This window comes from Phoenix dactylifera, unplaced genomic scaffold, assembly GCF_009389715.1.
Source record: "Phoenix dactylifera cultivar Barhee BC4 unplaced genomic scaffold, palm_55x_up_171113_PBpolish2nd_filt_p 000407F, whole genome shotgun sequence".
Lineage (NCBI taxonomy): Eukaryota > Viridiplantae > Streptophyta > Magnoliopsida > Arecales > Arecaceae > Phoenix > Phoenix dactylifera.
In genome coordinates this window covers 124,151-139,950 of record NW_024067848.1, presented here as the reverse complement: position 1 = coordinate 139,950, position 15,800 = coordinate 124,151, and the positions used below count along the sequence as shown (strand labels likewise).

Here is a 15,800-nt window from a genome sequence, read left to right as displayed (position 1 = left end):
ACCTCCTGAGAAGTAAAGGCAAGTTGATTGTGTAGCAAATATGGGAGAAAACATCACAAACATAATTGAAGTCACGACTTCAACTTGCAACAAACGATGGGGGAAAGGGAAAAAAAAAACCTTGGCATCAAGCAAACCGGTCAAAGTGGAAAACAAGGCGATCAAAGTCAAACAAGACGACCATAGTTAAAGTCACGACTTCAACTTGTAACAGAGGATGGAAAAACCCTCGGCATATGCAGACCCTTGGCCTTTACCCTTAAAGTCAGAGCGGAAAAGAAGGCGGTCAAAGTGGAAAACAAAACAGCATAGTTGAAGTCACTACTTCAATACTTGGTTATTTAATTAAAATTTATGAACTATCTACTAAAGCCTATTTTGCAAGCTATCTTGCCTATACACATGTAAGTTAGCTTTTCCTAATAGTAAATTTGAATATATATATATATATATATATATATATATATATATATATATATATATATATATATATATATATATATATACACACACAATTTTGCGAGCTATTTTGAGGACCCAGTCTATCCTCCTTTTTTTGGTCAAAAGTCTATCCTCCTTTTGAGGCTCAATCCTAGTCTATAACTGATACCAATAACCAAACAGTCGAAGAGAACTAGCCGGTCCAAGTGGAAAACAGACCATAACTTCAACTTGGAACATGAGTTGGAAAAAACCATTGGCCTTTTTTTTTGTAATAAAAACCATCGGCCTTCAATTGGATATGGATAGATAGACAGACATATAAGAAAGATCGAAAGAGAGAAAGATAGATAAATTGGCCACCAGGACTTCAATCTCTCTCCACAACACTTGCCGGAGAGAAGTCCTGCCTTCAATCTAATTTCACATGATACCACATAAATGATATCAAAAAAGAATTGTGTCAAACACACTCCCAGCAAAGATCAACCAACACTTCATGTATCGATAGTAAATAATTCAGTGAAAAATAGTCCAGATTTGCAAACTAGCAGACTCTCACTTTTCTGTCTGCCTTTAGCCAAGGATAACAAGGGTGAATGCAAAAAAGGAAAAAAAAACGCAGGCTCAGTTCCAAGGAAGCCCCTATATTATACATAGAGAATTATAAAGTGAAAAATCGTACATAATAGGAAAACCAATGGGATGTGAAATAAAAATTACTATATACACTATATCAAGCTTCCGATTAGCTTGGAAGATTCAACGAAGCAACCTCGAGATCCATGACAGAAATCAGCAAATCCTCCAAGGAACTAAAATTCCATTTGTTCCTCAGCCTTCTTGCATCGCCACAAGTAGTTGAGGGTACATAATGTGAAAGTAACATGGACTTACTAGTTAGCAACCATAGCACTTTCAAGCAATAATTTAAGATCCTGTAGCCTGCAAAGATATTAAGTTATTTTGTGACTACAAGAGTCAAATAAAAGGACAATAACTACTCGCTCAGATGGCTGGCACCTCTCTCCCAAGGGCTTGCCCTTGGGAAAGGCCCAGGGTTCAGCTCTATTGGTCGCTTATTACCACTGTATTGCTAAAAAAGTGTCAAACAAATGAACAAACTGGACTCTTGGACATTTTGGGGATGCATACCTCACATTACTCAAGTCAGGGTAGGTTGCAATAGCATCTTCAAAATCCTAAGGACAAAAAGGAATTATCATACCACCTTGAACACGAATTTGTATGACCATGGGACAGAAGAATTATCATAAGGAAAAAGAATCGCACCTGTTTAGCAGTAGATGGTGTGTAAGTTATTAGACATGGCATTCCTGCTCCAGTTGCTGCCTGTGAAAGTTAAAAATTCTGATCAAATCCACTAATAATAAAGTTTCAAACTGCATTGAATTATAAAGCCAAAGACATACTTGTAGCCCGATGACACTATCCTCCACCACCAAACAGTTCTTCCCTACCACACCAAGTTTCTGGTTGGTAAACGTTCAGTGTTTCAGTATAACAGCTAGTGATATAAACCAAGCAATATTCATTGATGAAAGCCCTTAAGAAGAATGATACATATGTATTTTTAACTACCTTTGCAGCTGTTAAATAAATTGATGGATCAGGCTTCTTTGCTTTGACATCATCACCTGCAAGCACAAAGGATTATTGATAGCATTGAGAATGCATTACACGACTTCATCCTATAACAGAGGCATGCACCCCACATTCTGACACAGTTTAGTCAAATAAGTGAGCAAAACTTACACGTACTCAACCAAGTTTGCCATTGACTGTATTTGCTCTTATCAAACTGCTTTGAACAAATTGTTGTCAAATTTGTGTTGGGATGTATATATTTGTAAATGATGTTCTCTTGCTATTCTTATATTAGCTTGTATCAGTTAATATTTTTCAGAACGGGTTTTTTGTTGCAAAAATGTGTGACATTAAACAAAGACAGTGCATGAGGAAAATTATAAATTTCAAAAAGCAGTTAAATTGTGGATTTGTAAATTCGTGATTTTTAAAATTTGTCTGACTGTCTGAAATTCATCCAACGATGGAATTAATTGTACAATAACTTCAAAAATATACAACATCACAGTATATCATGATTTTATTTGTCAAAATAACCAAACACTTCTAAAGTGAACAGTAGGCGGTAGTGAGCTATATTTATGAAAGACAACAGATGATGCCAGTTGCAAAAGCATATGTTTGTAATTTGTAGAAGAAGATCAAAAAGAGAACTGAAAATAAAAGCAAAGAATTGATTCTCAGATTTTCTGCGATGTCATTCTGTTATAAAAGGCCGCGAAATAGGGGCTGCAAATTCCCAAAACATACGATAAAAGGTTATCAGATCCACTAGACATGCCAGACCACAAATCAGATAGTTCAACTGTTGTAAAAAGAGTTCTGGGATTAATATTTTGCTAGTTAATCAACAAAATATAAAAAGAAAGCCAAGGTCAAAAATGGCAGGGGATTTGAGACATGTTTGCAAAGTTGTCCGTTAACATAGACACAGTCTGGATGATGCATAGGGGTGCTTAAATGTCTTCTGCCAAGATAAAAACTCACTTCACTAGTTCATTACTAGCTGATTTTGCAAACACTTTGAAACCAGTGGAAGACTTCAAAATCAGCAGCTTGCTTACCTAATTCCCTTTAAGTAAATCAAGCAGATGAAGAAGGAAAACAAAGAACAAGCGGAAACCTGTTCCTATCTGTTTGAAGATTTTCTCATATAACTTTTATTTTCTAGTTTTTGGGGAATAAGCTTGAGCTTATAAAAATATTAAAAAAAAATTAAAAAGAGAGGATAAATGAATCAAATCCTAAGGTGCCTGTATGAAAGCTCCCAACAGAGAAAGCATCGATACAGAAATTGCAAACGGGTTCCAAACAGGTATGGAATTAAAAGACACTACTATTGATTATTGAGTTCCCAATGAATGGGAACCAACATAGATGAAATCATAAGATATGTTTTGCATTAAAAACTAATCACAAGAAAAATCAATAAAATAAAAGACCACTGCAAACCAACACTTCCCCCATAACAGATCATAAATGTCAAACTTGCTCAAAAAGGTGACAGAAATTGCAGGCAACATAAAGGTCAATCCATAGATTTAAAAAGAGCATTCAATTGAAAAGAGGATTATATGTTCTGGGCAAAAATAAATGCTAAAGAAAGCTTCTCACGATCCACAGGTAAATCCACCTCAAGATCCAGTGGTGCATAAAGTTAGATGCAACATAAATGCCAGCTTGGTTCAAACAGACAGCATGAGAAATGGTATAGAAAATCCAAGCTCAGAAACAAAATGTGACCAGAATAGACCACTTGTTTTCTTACTATTTGAAAGTAACAAGTTGACAATAGGAAACTACAGAACCAAAAGGATGATTGTCTAACCCAAAGGTCCAAACGTCTTTGTACAAGAAAACAACACCCTGTCTCGAAGTTGAGGCTGTCTAAATGAGTTATCCACAAAAACATAATTACCATGTTCATAATATAGATTAAAATACTATCCATATGGTTGTCAAGTATATCAGTTTTCCAAGAAAAGGTAGGTATATCCTAGGGTTCAGAGTACTGCACCTTCGACATGAAGAGTAAAACTTTGATAGGTAAGTTAGGAGGCAAATTGAGGGTGAAACTTCTCAGTTTTTTTATAAGTAGTTCGCAGGCATACTTTGGGTATGAAATACTTTTTGAAGAATATGTGACGTTTAATCCTAATAATACTTGAAAGAAAGAACCTTAGCAGAAATTCACTTTTTATATTTTCCTTCAAATATGCTAGAAAACCCAATTCAATTTAAGGCCATCCTTATATCATGAAATAAGTATAATCTGTGTGGTATTTGCTGAAACATATAGAAAATTGTTCAAGCTACAATTGGTTTTCCACCTGTTTTAGTTGCATGACTTCACATAATGCCCATGAAACTGAAAAGCAAGGCAAAAATTTTATAAATAAATCTCTGCAGTTGTCATGAAAGAATATGAATCCAATTATTATAAGTCATTTTAGCAGCAATATAGAGAATGACAAGCATAATGATGGCCACCTTGGCAGCCTAGGTGGGCACTTTAAATTTTTGCAATTGCAGAGCCAGAGGGCGTGGGGGGGGGCAATTGTCCCACCTGGATTTCTTGGATCGTATGTGTTGCATCCAAAAAAAAAGGGTCATGACCAACAACAGCTAAATGGGGAGAATCTTGATATGGTAGTGCTCCTACAATTAATAATTATGATTAGTTAACTGAAAGTGAAATTCTATTATAATTTCCTTTTGAACTCAGAAATGTAAGCTTGCTGATTTTACTAGAAAATAGGTATTCACTCAATCATCTCCTTCAATGCCTACATGCACAGTTATTATTAGTTACTTATTATCTCATATTCTCCACCATAATTCCTTAATCACAGGAATTTCATTTGAACACTTGATGGAGATTTTTTTTTTGGCAGAAAACAACTGGTAAACTGGATGAGAAGAACAGCACCATTTATTTCTATTGCAGCTATAAAAGAAAAGAAAAATAAATGGCAATGGGGTAGAGATAACGTTAGATCATTGTCACATTAGTTAGTGTATGTAAAGCAAGCAAAGACAGCTTGAAACATTGAGGTAGAACTGTTTGTAAGAAAAAACAGTAATAAGCAAAGCAACAAAATGAAATGAAGCAACAGAAGATCGAGGTGCAAGACTATGGTCAGCTGTCAGAAGGATTATATTTTGTGATGTCAGATTTCAAGGTGACCGAACTATTTACAACTCTATCATCAATCAACTACATTTTTTAAAAACATTTTGTCCAAGAAAGTGACAATAGCTTCAAATATGAAATGCAAAATATAACTGGTTCCATTGCTTGTCTTCATGAAAAACACAAAAACTACCAAAAATAATATAATGTCAAGGTCAGTGGTAGATTGCTTATTTTCTTCATGAGAAGACACATAAACTAGCAAAGATATTATGACATAAAGACTGATGGTAGAGTACCTGCAAGAAAGCAGTCAAGACTTTCAAACCGCTCCTATGGAAATGCACAACCAAAGAGGAAAAAAAACAAGAAGTGATATCTCTGCATAAAAATATCATTTTGGCCATTCAATGACTGCAAGAATAAAGTTTTCAAAGGCAAGCTTACTATTCCAATAAGATTCTCAAGACATAGCACAACTGAACTTTTAGTTGCTGCAGAGCAAACTGCAAGTCTAACACCCTGCAACATTAAAGAAAAATTACTTTAACTAATGCCTGACACACCACAACGTCAATTTTCAGCATCCAGTAATTTTATGCACAAGACACAAACTTTCATGTAAAGAATAAGGAATGTGCGCTACATTAACCACTTGAAACAAAAGGCTCTATCTCAAAACCTGTAAACAACTAACAGAAGAAAGAGATAGTCGAACCGTATTACCGCACACTTGGCATCATCCATTAGTTGCAAGACGCCAGGTCTAGGCTCCACCTGATCACACAAATAAAGAAAAATCTCTCATCTTTTGAAATGAAGTTCCCATGCTAAACATCATGCTTGCAACAGTATAAATATAATATACCAGGATCGAAGAAATATTCTTACAGTTCCAGATTTGATAATTTCTTTGTACCTCTCTGTCTTCCAGTCCTACAGAAATGACGACACATTATGAAGCTGCAGACATGATGATCAAAAATATCTAAAATTGATATGAAAGTAGAAATAGTATCCTGTGGTGAGGTGAAAGTCAAAGATGATATAGAAACAGCATGCGTAAATTGCCAGAATGAATGAGATTCAACGAAAATTCCATCACATGAGCAATGACCGATTTGTTATCTAAATGAAAAGGGGGTATTTAGCAAGGATAGCAGTCCAACAAAACATTAGCACAAAAGGCTAACACTTACAGATATCTATGGACAAGAATGGAAGAAATTCAGAACAGAGATAATTATGATATGGCCCCACAGTGTGATAATTCTCTGGTTTGTATATTTATCCTTTCTGCATCCAATGCAAGACAGGATTCCCATTCTGCAGAATTTTCCAGTCCTGAGTTAGCAGGTTCAGTGTATGGGATGGAAATCTAGGTCCTACTTTACGGAATGTATATCCTACGTACACATCTTCTATAAGACATTTGATGACATGCCTAAAGGCAATTTGATTATATCCAACCAAGCATCAAAATTCAAACCAAGGCTATGATACAGAAAAAGGGAATTGCAACATAAATCCTCTACTCTTCCCCTGGCACTTGCTTGCAATACCATATTTTATCCTATCTATTATGTCCAATATTTAAAAACTCAACTTTGGTTTCAGTTTCAGCCAGACCATATGAATTTAGTTTCAATAGTTTCGCTATGGGCTTACACTAGTTTTGGTACCCGTACTGACAAGCAACCAGGACACACCTAATAAGAAGTACCAGTACAGTACATACCGTGCTACCAACAATCAGTACAGGAGGTGTACCAGTTTCCAGTTACCCACAAATACAGAAAGGTATTTTGCTCTACTGTCAACAATTTTGTTTGAAAATTATAACAAATTAAATAAAATATTTAATATTAAAATTTCATAAATGAAGAAAAATGAAATTATTCAAGAATAATAAGTTAGACATTATTTCAAAATAGGATGTTGCTTAGAACCTTTTAGATTTATTTTGGGTAGTTTCATATAAAAATATCAAAATATCACTTTCCGAGAATAAGATATTAAAAAGTACATTTGGTGTATACAATATCATTGGCCGTGTATCATACAAGAACTTGAGCTCTAGGATAGCCAAACATAAAGACTTTTTCTAGAAATATCATTGAAATATAGTATGCAGTGCTTCCAAATCCTTTTGGAACTTTCAAATTCAAGTTTCGTACACAAACGATGCTTCCCAAAATTAAAAAAAAAAGAAGAAATGCAAGAAACCACAGTGAAATCTATATAGACATCAAATTTAACACCGTAAGTTAGTTCCACTTAAACTCTAAAAGTGGACCTAGTTTTTGATCAGATAAGCTAAAACCAAAACCAAAACTTTTGGTTCTAACTTCAGAGTTCCAAACAGTTCTTTAAATCATGCTCTCACCAGTAGAATTAACCAATTTTGTAACAGTGGTTGTCTACGTTATATTATTAAATTTCCGATTATAGCAACACAGACTCATATTTTGAATTGCATTGTAGACTTTTTAGTGCCGACAAACTTTCTGCTGTATATTACATAATATCTTTTAATTCTCCTTCCGTCAATACATACTGCAACCACACTTGCAATGTTGCAGAACTCAAATTTGATTTATGTTTTAGTTGGAGCAAATGAATTGTTTTTGGCCATCTCAGCCACTCCATCTAGCAATATTCTAAGATCAATCAATAAGGGAACATAATGCAGACTGAAAAGTATAAACTGGTATAAACTAGCATAAACTCCAAAACCAGTGCCAGTTTCGAATCATATCCCACCAAAACTGAAACATTTCAGCAAGGTGGACTTTCATGTGGAGCTCCAAATCATGCACACCTATTAGCTGGCTGCAATCGCGTGGACATAGTTAAATCCTTCACTTAAAATCAAGATAGATATCGTCACGAACAAATGCAGATCCCCTTAAGCCATTCGATCATGTCAGATAAAGACCCTGGCTTTCTTAAGCGGCTCTACCGCCAATACATTATGATAGGACTATTTATCAGTGATCAAGGTACATGAACTTGCCTGGAGGATATCAATCAACCTTTCCTTATCCGACTCGGTGGATGGAGGAGTCTCAGAGATTGAAGAAGAAGGCCAACCATTCTCAGTGAAATACCTATCAATTCGGGTTGGAATTACCATCAATAAAAAGAATTTCAAGCAAATTGAAAAAGATAAAGGAGAGAGGAGGGTTACCATCTCATCTTGGGCTTTCCTCCGCCGATCCGGTTCTGGAGCTCGTCGTAGAAGTCGGAGCTCCAGTAGAGGGCCTGAGAGGTGGAAGGGGGGCAGCGGACGGCAAAGTGGGCGAAGGCGTCGTTGTAGGCCTGGCGGTGAAGGTGCTCCGACTCGAGGATGACGCCGTCGCAGTCAAAGATGAGAGCCTGGAGAGGGGAAGACGTAGGAGAATGGGAAGGAGAAGCGACGGAGGCGAGCGGAGGAGATCTCGAACGATGGCTCCGGAGGTGGAGGAGGCGGAGAGGAGAAGGCGATGGAGGCGAGAGATCGGGGAAGAGGCGAAGGAAAGGAGGGCGAGGGAGGATAGGCGGGGTGAAGCGGGGGAAGGGCAGGGGAGAAGAAAAGAAGTGGAAGCCATTGGAGGTCTCGCCCACTCAATCTATCGGTCTATCCGAATTCGGAGCTTTTTTTTTTTTTTGTTTTTGAAAACAGAGGCGAGAGCGGCCAGATAAAATAAGAAAACGGAAATTGAACTAGGGGTCTGGAATCAAGCTTTGCTCCGTGAGCTGATCAAACGTCGGGCCGGGCCAAGCCGGGCTCGGACCGGTCTCAACGGCAAAATTTACTCGATGTTTCTGTCCCAATCCAGCCCAGCCGGACATCGAGCCTCTTATCTTTATCCAAGCCCGGCCCGATCCTGAAAGATCAATACCAAACCCGTCCAACAGACCAGATATTGATATATTCATTAACATATAGTATAAAATTTTATTATTACAATATATACTTAGCTAATATAAGTAATAGTATATATATTTATATATTAAATATATATAATTTTTTTGAATAATGGCGAGGTCGTAGCTGTGCTCTAAGAACACCAATTCTTAATACATGTCCCAACCATATATTCATCTACCCTGTCACTTTGAAAGCATGCACAAGTAGCAAGACGAAAACTAATGCACTCTTGGCAGAGAGCTTAAGGGGGGAGTGAAAAACTAAAAAAAATTATTATTATTATTCCTCACATCCAGAATTGCACCTTGAATCATTAGATAAAAATCCGAAGATGAAGAGAGAAATAAAGAATATCACTATTCTATAAAGAAATTGCCGCAGGAGGAGGAGGAGGAGGAGGAGGATAATGAGTGAGAGCTCGGAGGAGTCGAGGCGCGAGAAGGCAGGCGCAGATTTGATATGAGAAGGGGCAGGCCAAAGGCAAGGCAGGAAGGGGCGAGCTAGCTGAGGGTGGTGGAGGTTGGAGGGTGTAGAGGAAGAAGGACATAGAGTAGGGAGCTCAATTCAATCCAAAAGCATAGGATATTGAGCAACTCGATCTTACAGCTTGTCCAAAGATTGGTTTGGCCACAAGTTAAAGTTGAGGGGAGGCCCGAGCTATAGGAGGGTTTGACCTGCGACGTGTGGGCCAACTACAATCCCCAAGCAAACAGGCTATTCGTATCTCATAAGTGCACCTGCAAGTCTCCAAGTAGCCCTTTAAGTTTCTTTGGTGGGTGTGCACTGCTAAATTCCCTCTCCCTTCTCTCTCTAGAAATCTTTACCTCAAATTTAGACGAGTCTAGATTGTAGGATGTATCATATAAAAAGACCATGCATACCAGGATTCATATGCATTGCATGTAAATGTATATTGCTGGAGCAACCTTCTGTTTTAATTATACAACATAGTTGTGGCTTAATAATAATTGACCACTGAGAAGGATTGTAGAGTCCTTAAAATGTCTATTAAAGAGACGACCATGACTGCGTGCACTGATACAGGACGATTACAGCTCATCTCTCACATTGTTGAGTTACTCAACGATCAGCCAATTATTGCACATCCATAACATGCTCGACCTTCTCGGCTCTGTGCCTTCATCCTTATAAATATCGACATCTCGAGGATCTGCAAGTACGCTCATGCTTACTCTTACACCTAAACTGATACTTTGCTTTACTCTTTCAAATCTCCAACTCTTCTCCAAAATCTTTGCATTGGAGAAGCATGGGAGGATCTCCAACTTTTCTTTCTTATTTTCGGATCGGACTCCTAGCTCCAAGCAAATCTCTCCGTTCGAGCATAACAAGCCAAACATAACCAGTCAATCATTGTCCGCCATCTCATCCAATTCAGTTAGGTCGGATTTTGGTGGTAACAAATAGCATGAGCAAACCATCATTAGTAAATTTATATATAAAAAAAGAGAAAATATGGAACCTTGGCTGGTATTGGAAGCTCTCCATTTTTTGCTGAACAGCAGCATCCTAAACACGCCCTACCATGTTAAAGGTCGGAATTTCTATTCTGGGAAGGGGATGAGGGCTCCTTAATGAATTGGGTGGGCTATGCCCTCCTAAAAAGCCAAAATTTTTATGTATTTACCTAAAATCTAACTGGGCTTGGACTGGGATACAAGAATTTATAGGCTAGAACATCTAGAGAGGTCAACGGAAAGTGAAATAATTAAAATCGAATTCAAAATCCACTATCATTTTTCAAAACTGAAACTAAAAAAAAATAATTTTTAAAATAAAATACTATAACAACCACCCAAATAAAAACTGCAAAATCAAAGCTAAAACTAAATAACCAAGAACCATTTAATTTTTTTTATTCATTTCAAAATTTTTATATATAAATACCAAATTAAAGATATCATCTATAATTTTTAAAATATAATTTATACAAACTCAACTAATAAATATATCCAAAAATAATAACACAATTATCCAAAAACTCAATAATTCAGAAATAATAATACAACTATCCAACAAACATAATAATTCAAGTTAAAACAAGCTCAACTACATTTAAAAAAATATAATGATAAATTTTTCAATATAAGAAAATTTTGGTGAACAATGTAGGACTCTATTTTGCCTTCATCAATCCACGAATATATTATGCCTAAGAGAAGAAAAAAAAAATATAAACAAAAAGCTCAATTAATACAATAATTTGTAATATGATTGACACATATTTATTCAAAGTATACAATCTTATTAATACCAAGAAATGTTCTATAAATTACCTACGGAAGAATCATCTTCACTACTATTTCATGGACCACCTAATTTAGATTTACACTAAATACAAAAGTTATTAAGGATATTAACTATCTGATATGTTTGGCTTCGGATTTGGTGTCAAATTCAGTTTTGGATCGAGTTTGGATCAGAAAATTAACCAAAATCAAAATCAAAACCGAGCAATTTTTAATTTTTAAAATCATCACTGAAACTATCCATATTTAATTTCAGCTAAAACCGCTCTATTCAGTTCCAAGATGGATAAAATATTTGCATATTTATCCCCGATAATATCTCTTAGAATATACTTACCTCAAGCCCACAGGTTACCATAATATCAAACCCAAAAAAAAAAAACAATTTAAGCCCAACATTCACAAATTTCTTTTAAGCAGCAGATGATAGGATGATAGGCCAATTGTGCCTATCAGAACTTACCCCTAACAAAACAAATTCCTATCAATCGGCAGTTATTTTTATCATAATAACTATGAGAATAAGTGCACATAATTAGTTTCTACAAATGATGAGGGATTGGACTATGTCAAACACTTGGCAATGCACAACTGAATTAGTCTGCATCAAACTCTTGGTTCTGCCCAATTGAAGAAGCTTGCAGCCACTGAGTGACAAATATTAATGCTCATCCTATCCATGCCTTTTTTGGTACCCAGCACACCGAATATGGCAGCCAAACCATAAGAATCACCATGGTGCATGGCAGGATACTGTGGCAAACAAGCACCTACCAGAATTTCCAAAGGATTTGAAACATCTCTCATTGTGGAATAAGCTTATCTCAATTTTTTTTTGAGGTAAAAAAGAAGTGTTACGTTACATAATTCCACTAATAACTAGGTGGCCTAGCAAGGAACAGGAAATATTCTCATCTTTTTTTTTCAGTAAAAAATAAGTGTTACATTTTATAATTCCACTTATAATAACTAAGAGGCTTAGTTTGGAGTGTGTAATATAACTGAGAGTTCGGTCAAACCAGGAATACCTGGGCATCATTTGTTCTCCAGGATCCCTGGAATTTTGTCTGTTCCGTTTTTTCAATCCCTACCAATTAGCGAAAAAGATCAAATAACCTCATAATTAGCAACACTATTATCCTTTTATCCAATATGTGATCATCATATGTCAGCCATATTTTTGTACCAGGTAATCATTAAAAGGGGAACGAACAAATTATTCCGAACATAACGTTCATGTTATCCCTGATTGTCTCTTGTTATCCTCAGCATGTCTGTCCCCCAAATTGCTTATCCTGCTTCCGGACTAGGCCAGCTGAGGAGAATAATCCTCCCTATCTCTAGCGACTTCTGAGACAAATATCAGTGTAAAATTAGAACACTGTAGCCCTTATTTCCACCTGATCAATTATAGTGTGATAGAAGACATCTGATGTCTGAAAAGGAACAAAAGAACAAGAAAAGCCTGAGGCTAAACGCTGCAGCCTATAACTTTCAGCTAACCATCCTAAAGGTGTATTATGATAGTGGTGCAAGAGAAGCATTTTTTTAAAAAAATGGAATCCACATATGCAGTGACGTAGAAAAAGAGGAGGCTGAAGAGTGTAGGGGAAAGAACAAAAGATTTTTGAAGCAGGAATCAGATTCGCCTTGTGCAGGCTCCACATGGAGATTAGCTTTCATGATATAAGTTTCTTCAATTCATTTTTGAGATACAGCAATTATACTTCGGTGACAGTGTTACAGATCATGCGGCTCAGACGGATAACCAATTCAAGACTCAAGGTTGGCCATGAGCTTTTTCCATGCGTCATTTGAAAATAGGAGGCTAGCCAAAAAAAAAAAGCCCCAACTACGCCCGACCACAACTAGTTGTCAAATCATACCCACAGCGAGAGAGAGCTCTCTCACACTATTTAACACTCTGGGTTCCATCATGGAGAATCCCAAGAAGATAACTGCAGGCCCTCAGAAATGTGACAAGAGAATAGGAAACAGTAATGACTGATAAATGGGGGTGGCCTCCCATTTAAGAGAGCAGATAAATGAGACCCAGAGTGTTCCCTCACGGCTTCTCCATACGTTCAGCTGCTTCAGCATCAATTAATAACTCCTAATAAGCGTAACAAATACCACGCTAGTACTCTCAGTGTGTGCCTCCGTTCTCTTCCCAGGGACACCGCACCTCATTTTCAAATGGCAGCTGCTTCACAATCCCAGGGACACCGCACCTCATTAAACCCACAACAAAAATGGCAGCAAGTACTAAAACCAATCAAAACAGAAACTAGTAAACAAAGAATGAGAAGAAACCTATCCATTTCTAATGGGTCTTCCGAAATCCAGCAACCATTGATCCCAAAAGAGATGCCCCTTTTCTTAGTTCTCCATTTCTAAGGGTTATAGAGGTGGCTGCCGCACCGGCATTTCCACCCCAGAGGTTTGTAGTTGGAGTACATGGTGTAAGAGGGCTGGTCGGCCAATGGGCGGGCCTGCCCGACCGGCCGGCCCAGGCCGGGGTCGGCCGGGCCTGGGAGGGTGGGGACCTGGACCGCCGTACAAGGGTTGCACTCGTTGCACTTGTTGTGGCAGCTGGGTGGCGTTGATCCCAGCCTGATCTTCTCTTCCATCAGCATTCCCTACACACACACACACACACACACAGAGAGAGAGATCAAAGCTCGCCATTAGAGAAGGAAAAGAAGACTTACAGGAAACGGATAAGGAGAGGTATGGATGGATACCTGAGGGGAGGAGAGTGAGGATTTAGCAAGGCAGGAGGTGGGGAGGAGGAGATTGAGAAGTGTTAAGAGGAAGAGGAGGTCATGGGTCACTGAGCTCATAGTCATGGGACCCCTGCCTTAAGCCATGAAGTTGATAGAGGTTGCGGTTTCTAGTACTTTTTTTGAGTATAGTGGATGAGAGGCTGAGAAGGCGGAAAGGGAACTGCCTTTTTGAGTGCGCGTATGTGCTTATTTTAGTGCTTTAGAGTTCACCATTCTGAAGAGAAGCTAGGGAAATGGCGGGGAGAGAAATAAATGAGCGTGGTCTCGCCTCTACAAGGGAGAGAAAGCAGCAGTGGAAAAGAACAAGACATGAGAAATTGACAAATGAGATGGTTCCACTTCAATACGGAAGCCACAGGCGTCTGCCTCCTCTACTCTCTCTCTCTCGCGCGCTCTAAAATGACCATTATACAGAGTGGGGAAGTGATGGAAACAGCGAGGCCAAAAGGAAAGGCAGTGATTAAGATAGATTTAATACCAACAATCACTTTCATTTGGGAATATGGGTTTGACTGCCACCAAATGAATGAATGAGATGAGAAAGAGAATAGGGAAGTGGAGGGAGGGAGTCGCCGAGTGGCAGAGGCTTTTACTGTGATAGTGTGAGAGTAGAGTAAGTAAAAGGCTGCAAGGAATCATGAGGAGGTTCTTGTTTTTTATTGCGTTTTTACTCATTTGTTTGCCTCTGGGTAGATCCAGAGATTAGTCAAACAGTGGCAGATAGCAGAAGGTTGGCAGATAGCAGAAAAGAGAGAGAGAGAGAGAGAGAGAGAGAGAGAGAGAGATTATGACAGTAAAATGTGTACGTTATCTTAAACGACCGTAGAGAATAGAGAATAGAAAAGAATACAACAAGAGAAGAAAAGGAGACTGCATCAGTGGGAAAAGAAAGATGCGAGAAGAGAGAGTCTCCGTTAAAAGGACCTTTTTGATGGAAGGGAAGGCAAGAAGGGGGAGAAAATAAAAAAAAAAAAGAGGAGGGGGAAGGTGGACAGTAGAGACGGGTGCATAATTTTCCGAGGGACGTACAGTTGCTCACATGGGGGAGCACCAAGGCAAGATACGGCCTCGAATCCAGTCACCAATTCATATGCCTCGGCGTACCACCCGTTTCCAACCGTTCAAGTTACATTCCAATGGTTCTCCAAATTTTATACTTCGCACTACGCTCACCGGGCAGGTGAGGGCAATGATGAGTCCTTCCCCTACAGACATAAGAACTGGAGCCAGCCAGGGGTTGTCTACTTATCTTCCCCTCCCTCCTCGTTAGGAAATTAAAACGGACGTTATAACGGTCAAATAGTATGCTGTCCTTCATATGTATAACGGCATCTAATTAATAACGGCCGTTATGCTGTACATAAGGTCAGTGCGTAACAGAGTTTCCAGAACAGTATCATTTTATTTTGATACTCTGGGGATATGGAGTTGCAAATACAGAAAAAATTTTCAGACTAGTGAGAGATTATGACTTCTTCCAGGCCGCCCATATCTACTGAAAGACGAACAAAATTATGGGCTGAATTGCCTCCTAGGCATTTGAAAGATTTTTTTTTTGAGAGTTATGTGTCTATGCCTCCATTTCGCCAAAATTTTTTTTTTATGACTCTATTGATTATACTGATGCAAGACCCACATAGTCATTGTAC

At 38.0% G+C, this 15,800-nt stretch overlaps 2 protein-coding genes across 3 annotated transcripts; both read right to left on the bottom strand.

Moving 5' to 3' along the window:
* Nucleotides 1-921: 921 nt before the first annotated feature.
* On the bottom strand, nucleotides 922-8,838 carry LOC103720186 (haloacid dehalogenase-like hydrolase domain-containing protein At4g39970). Of its 2 annotated transcripts, XR_003388078.2 has the most exons (14): nucleotides 8,373-8,838; nucleotides 8,199-8,292; nucleotides 6,074-6,118; nucleotides 5,909-5,959; nucleotides 5,630-5,704; nucleotides 5,482-5,515; nucleotides 4,616-4,707; nucleotides 2,218-2,263; nucleotides 2,044-2,099; nucleotides 1,875-1,934; nucleotides 1,735-1,794; nucleotides 1,597-1,643; nucleotides 1,165-1,386; nucleotides 922-1,086 (listed from the first exon to the last, which is right to left on the bottom strand). XR_003388078.2 is itself a non-coding variant. In XM_026809650.2 (13 exons), exons 1-13 carry the CDS (start codon nucleotides 8,378-8,380, stop codon nucleotides 1,338-1,340), a joined length of 717 nt encoding a protein of 238 aa, XP_026665451.2. In that variant the 5' UTR covers nucleotides 8,381-8,838; the 3' UTR covers nucleotides 922-1,337. The 2 variants fall into 2 exon arrangements, 1 of the variants encoding a protein (XP_026665451.2); XM_026809650.2 differs by having other exon boundaries at nucleotides 922-1,386.
* A 4,204-nt stretch (nucleotides 8,839-13,042) lies between these two features.
* LOC120105967 (EPIDERMAL PATTERNING FACTOR-like protein 1) lies at nucleotides 13,043-15,768 on the bottom strand. The gene is made up of 2 exons (XM_039118761.1): nucleotides 14,110-15,768; nucleotides 13,043-14,004 (listed from the first exon to the last, which is right to left on the bottom strand). Exons 1-2 carry the CDS (start codon nucleotides 14,212-14,214, stop codon nucleotides 13,759-13,761), a joined length of 351 nt encoding a protein of 116 aa, XP_038974689.1. The 5' UTR covers nucleotides 14,215-15,768; the 3' UTR covers nucleotides 13,043-13,758.
* Nucleotides 15,769-15,800: the final 32 nt, after the last annotated feature.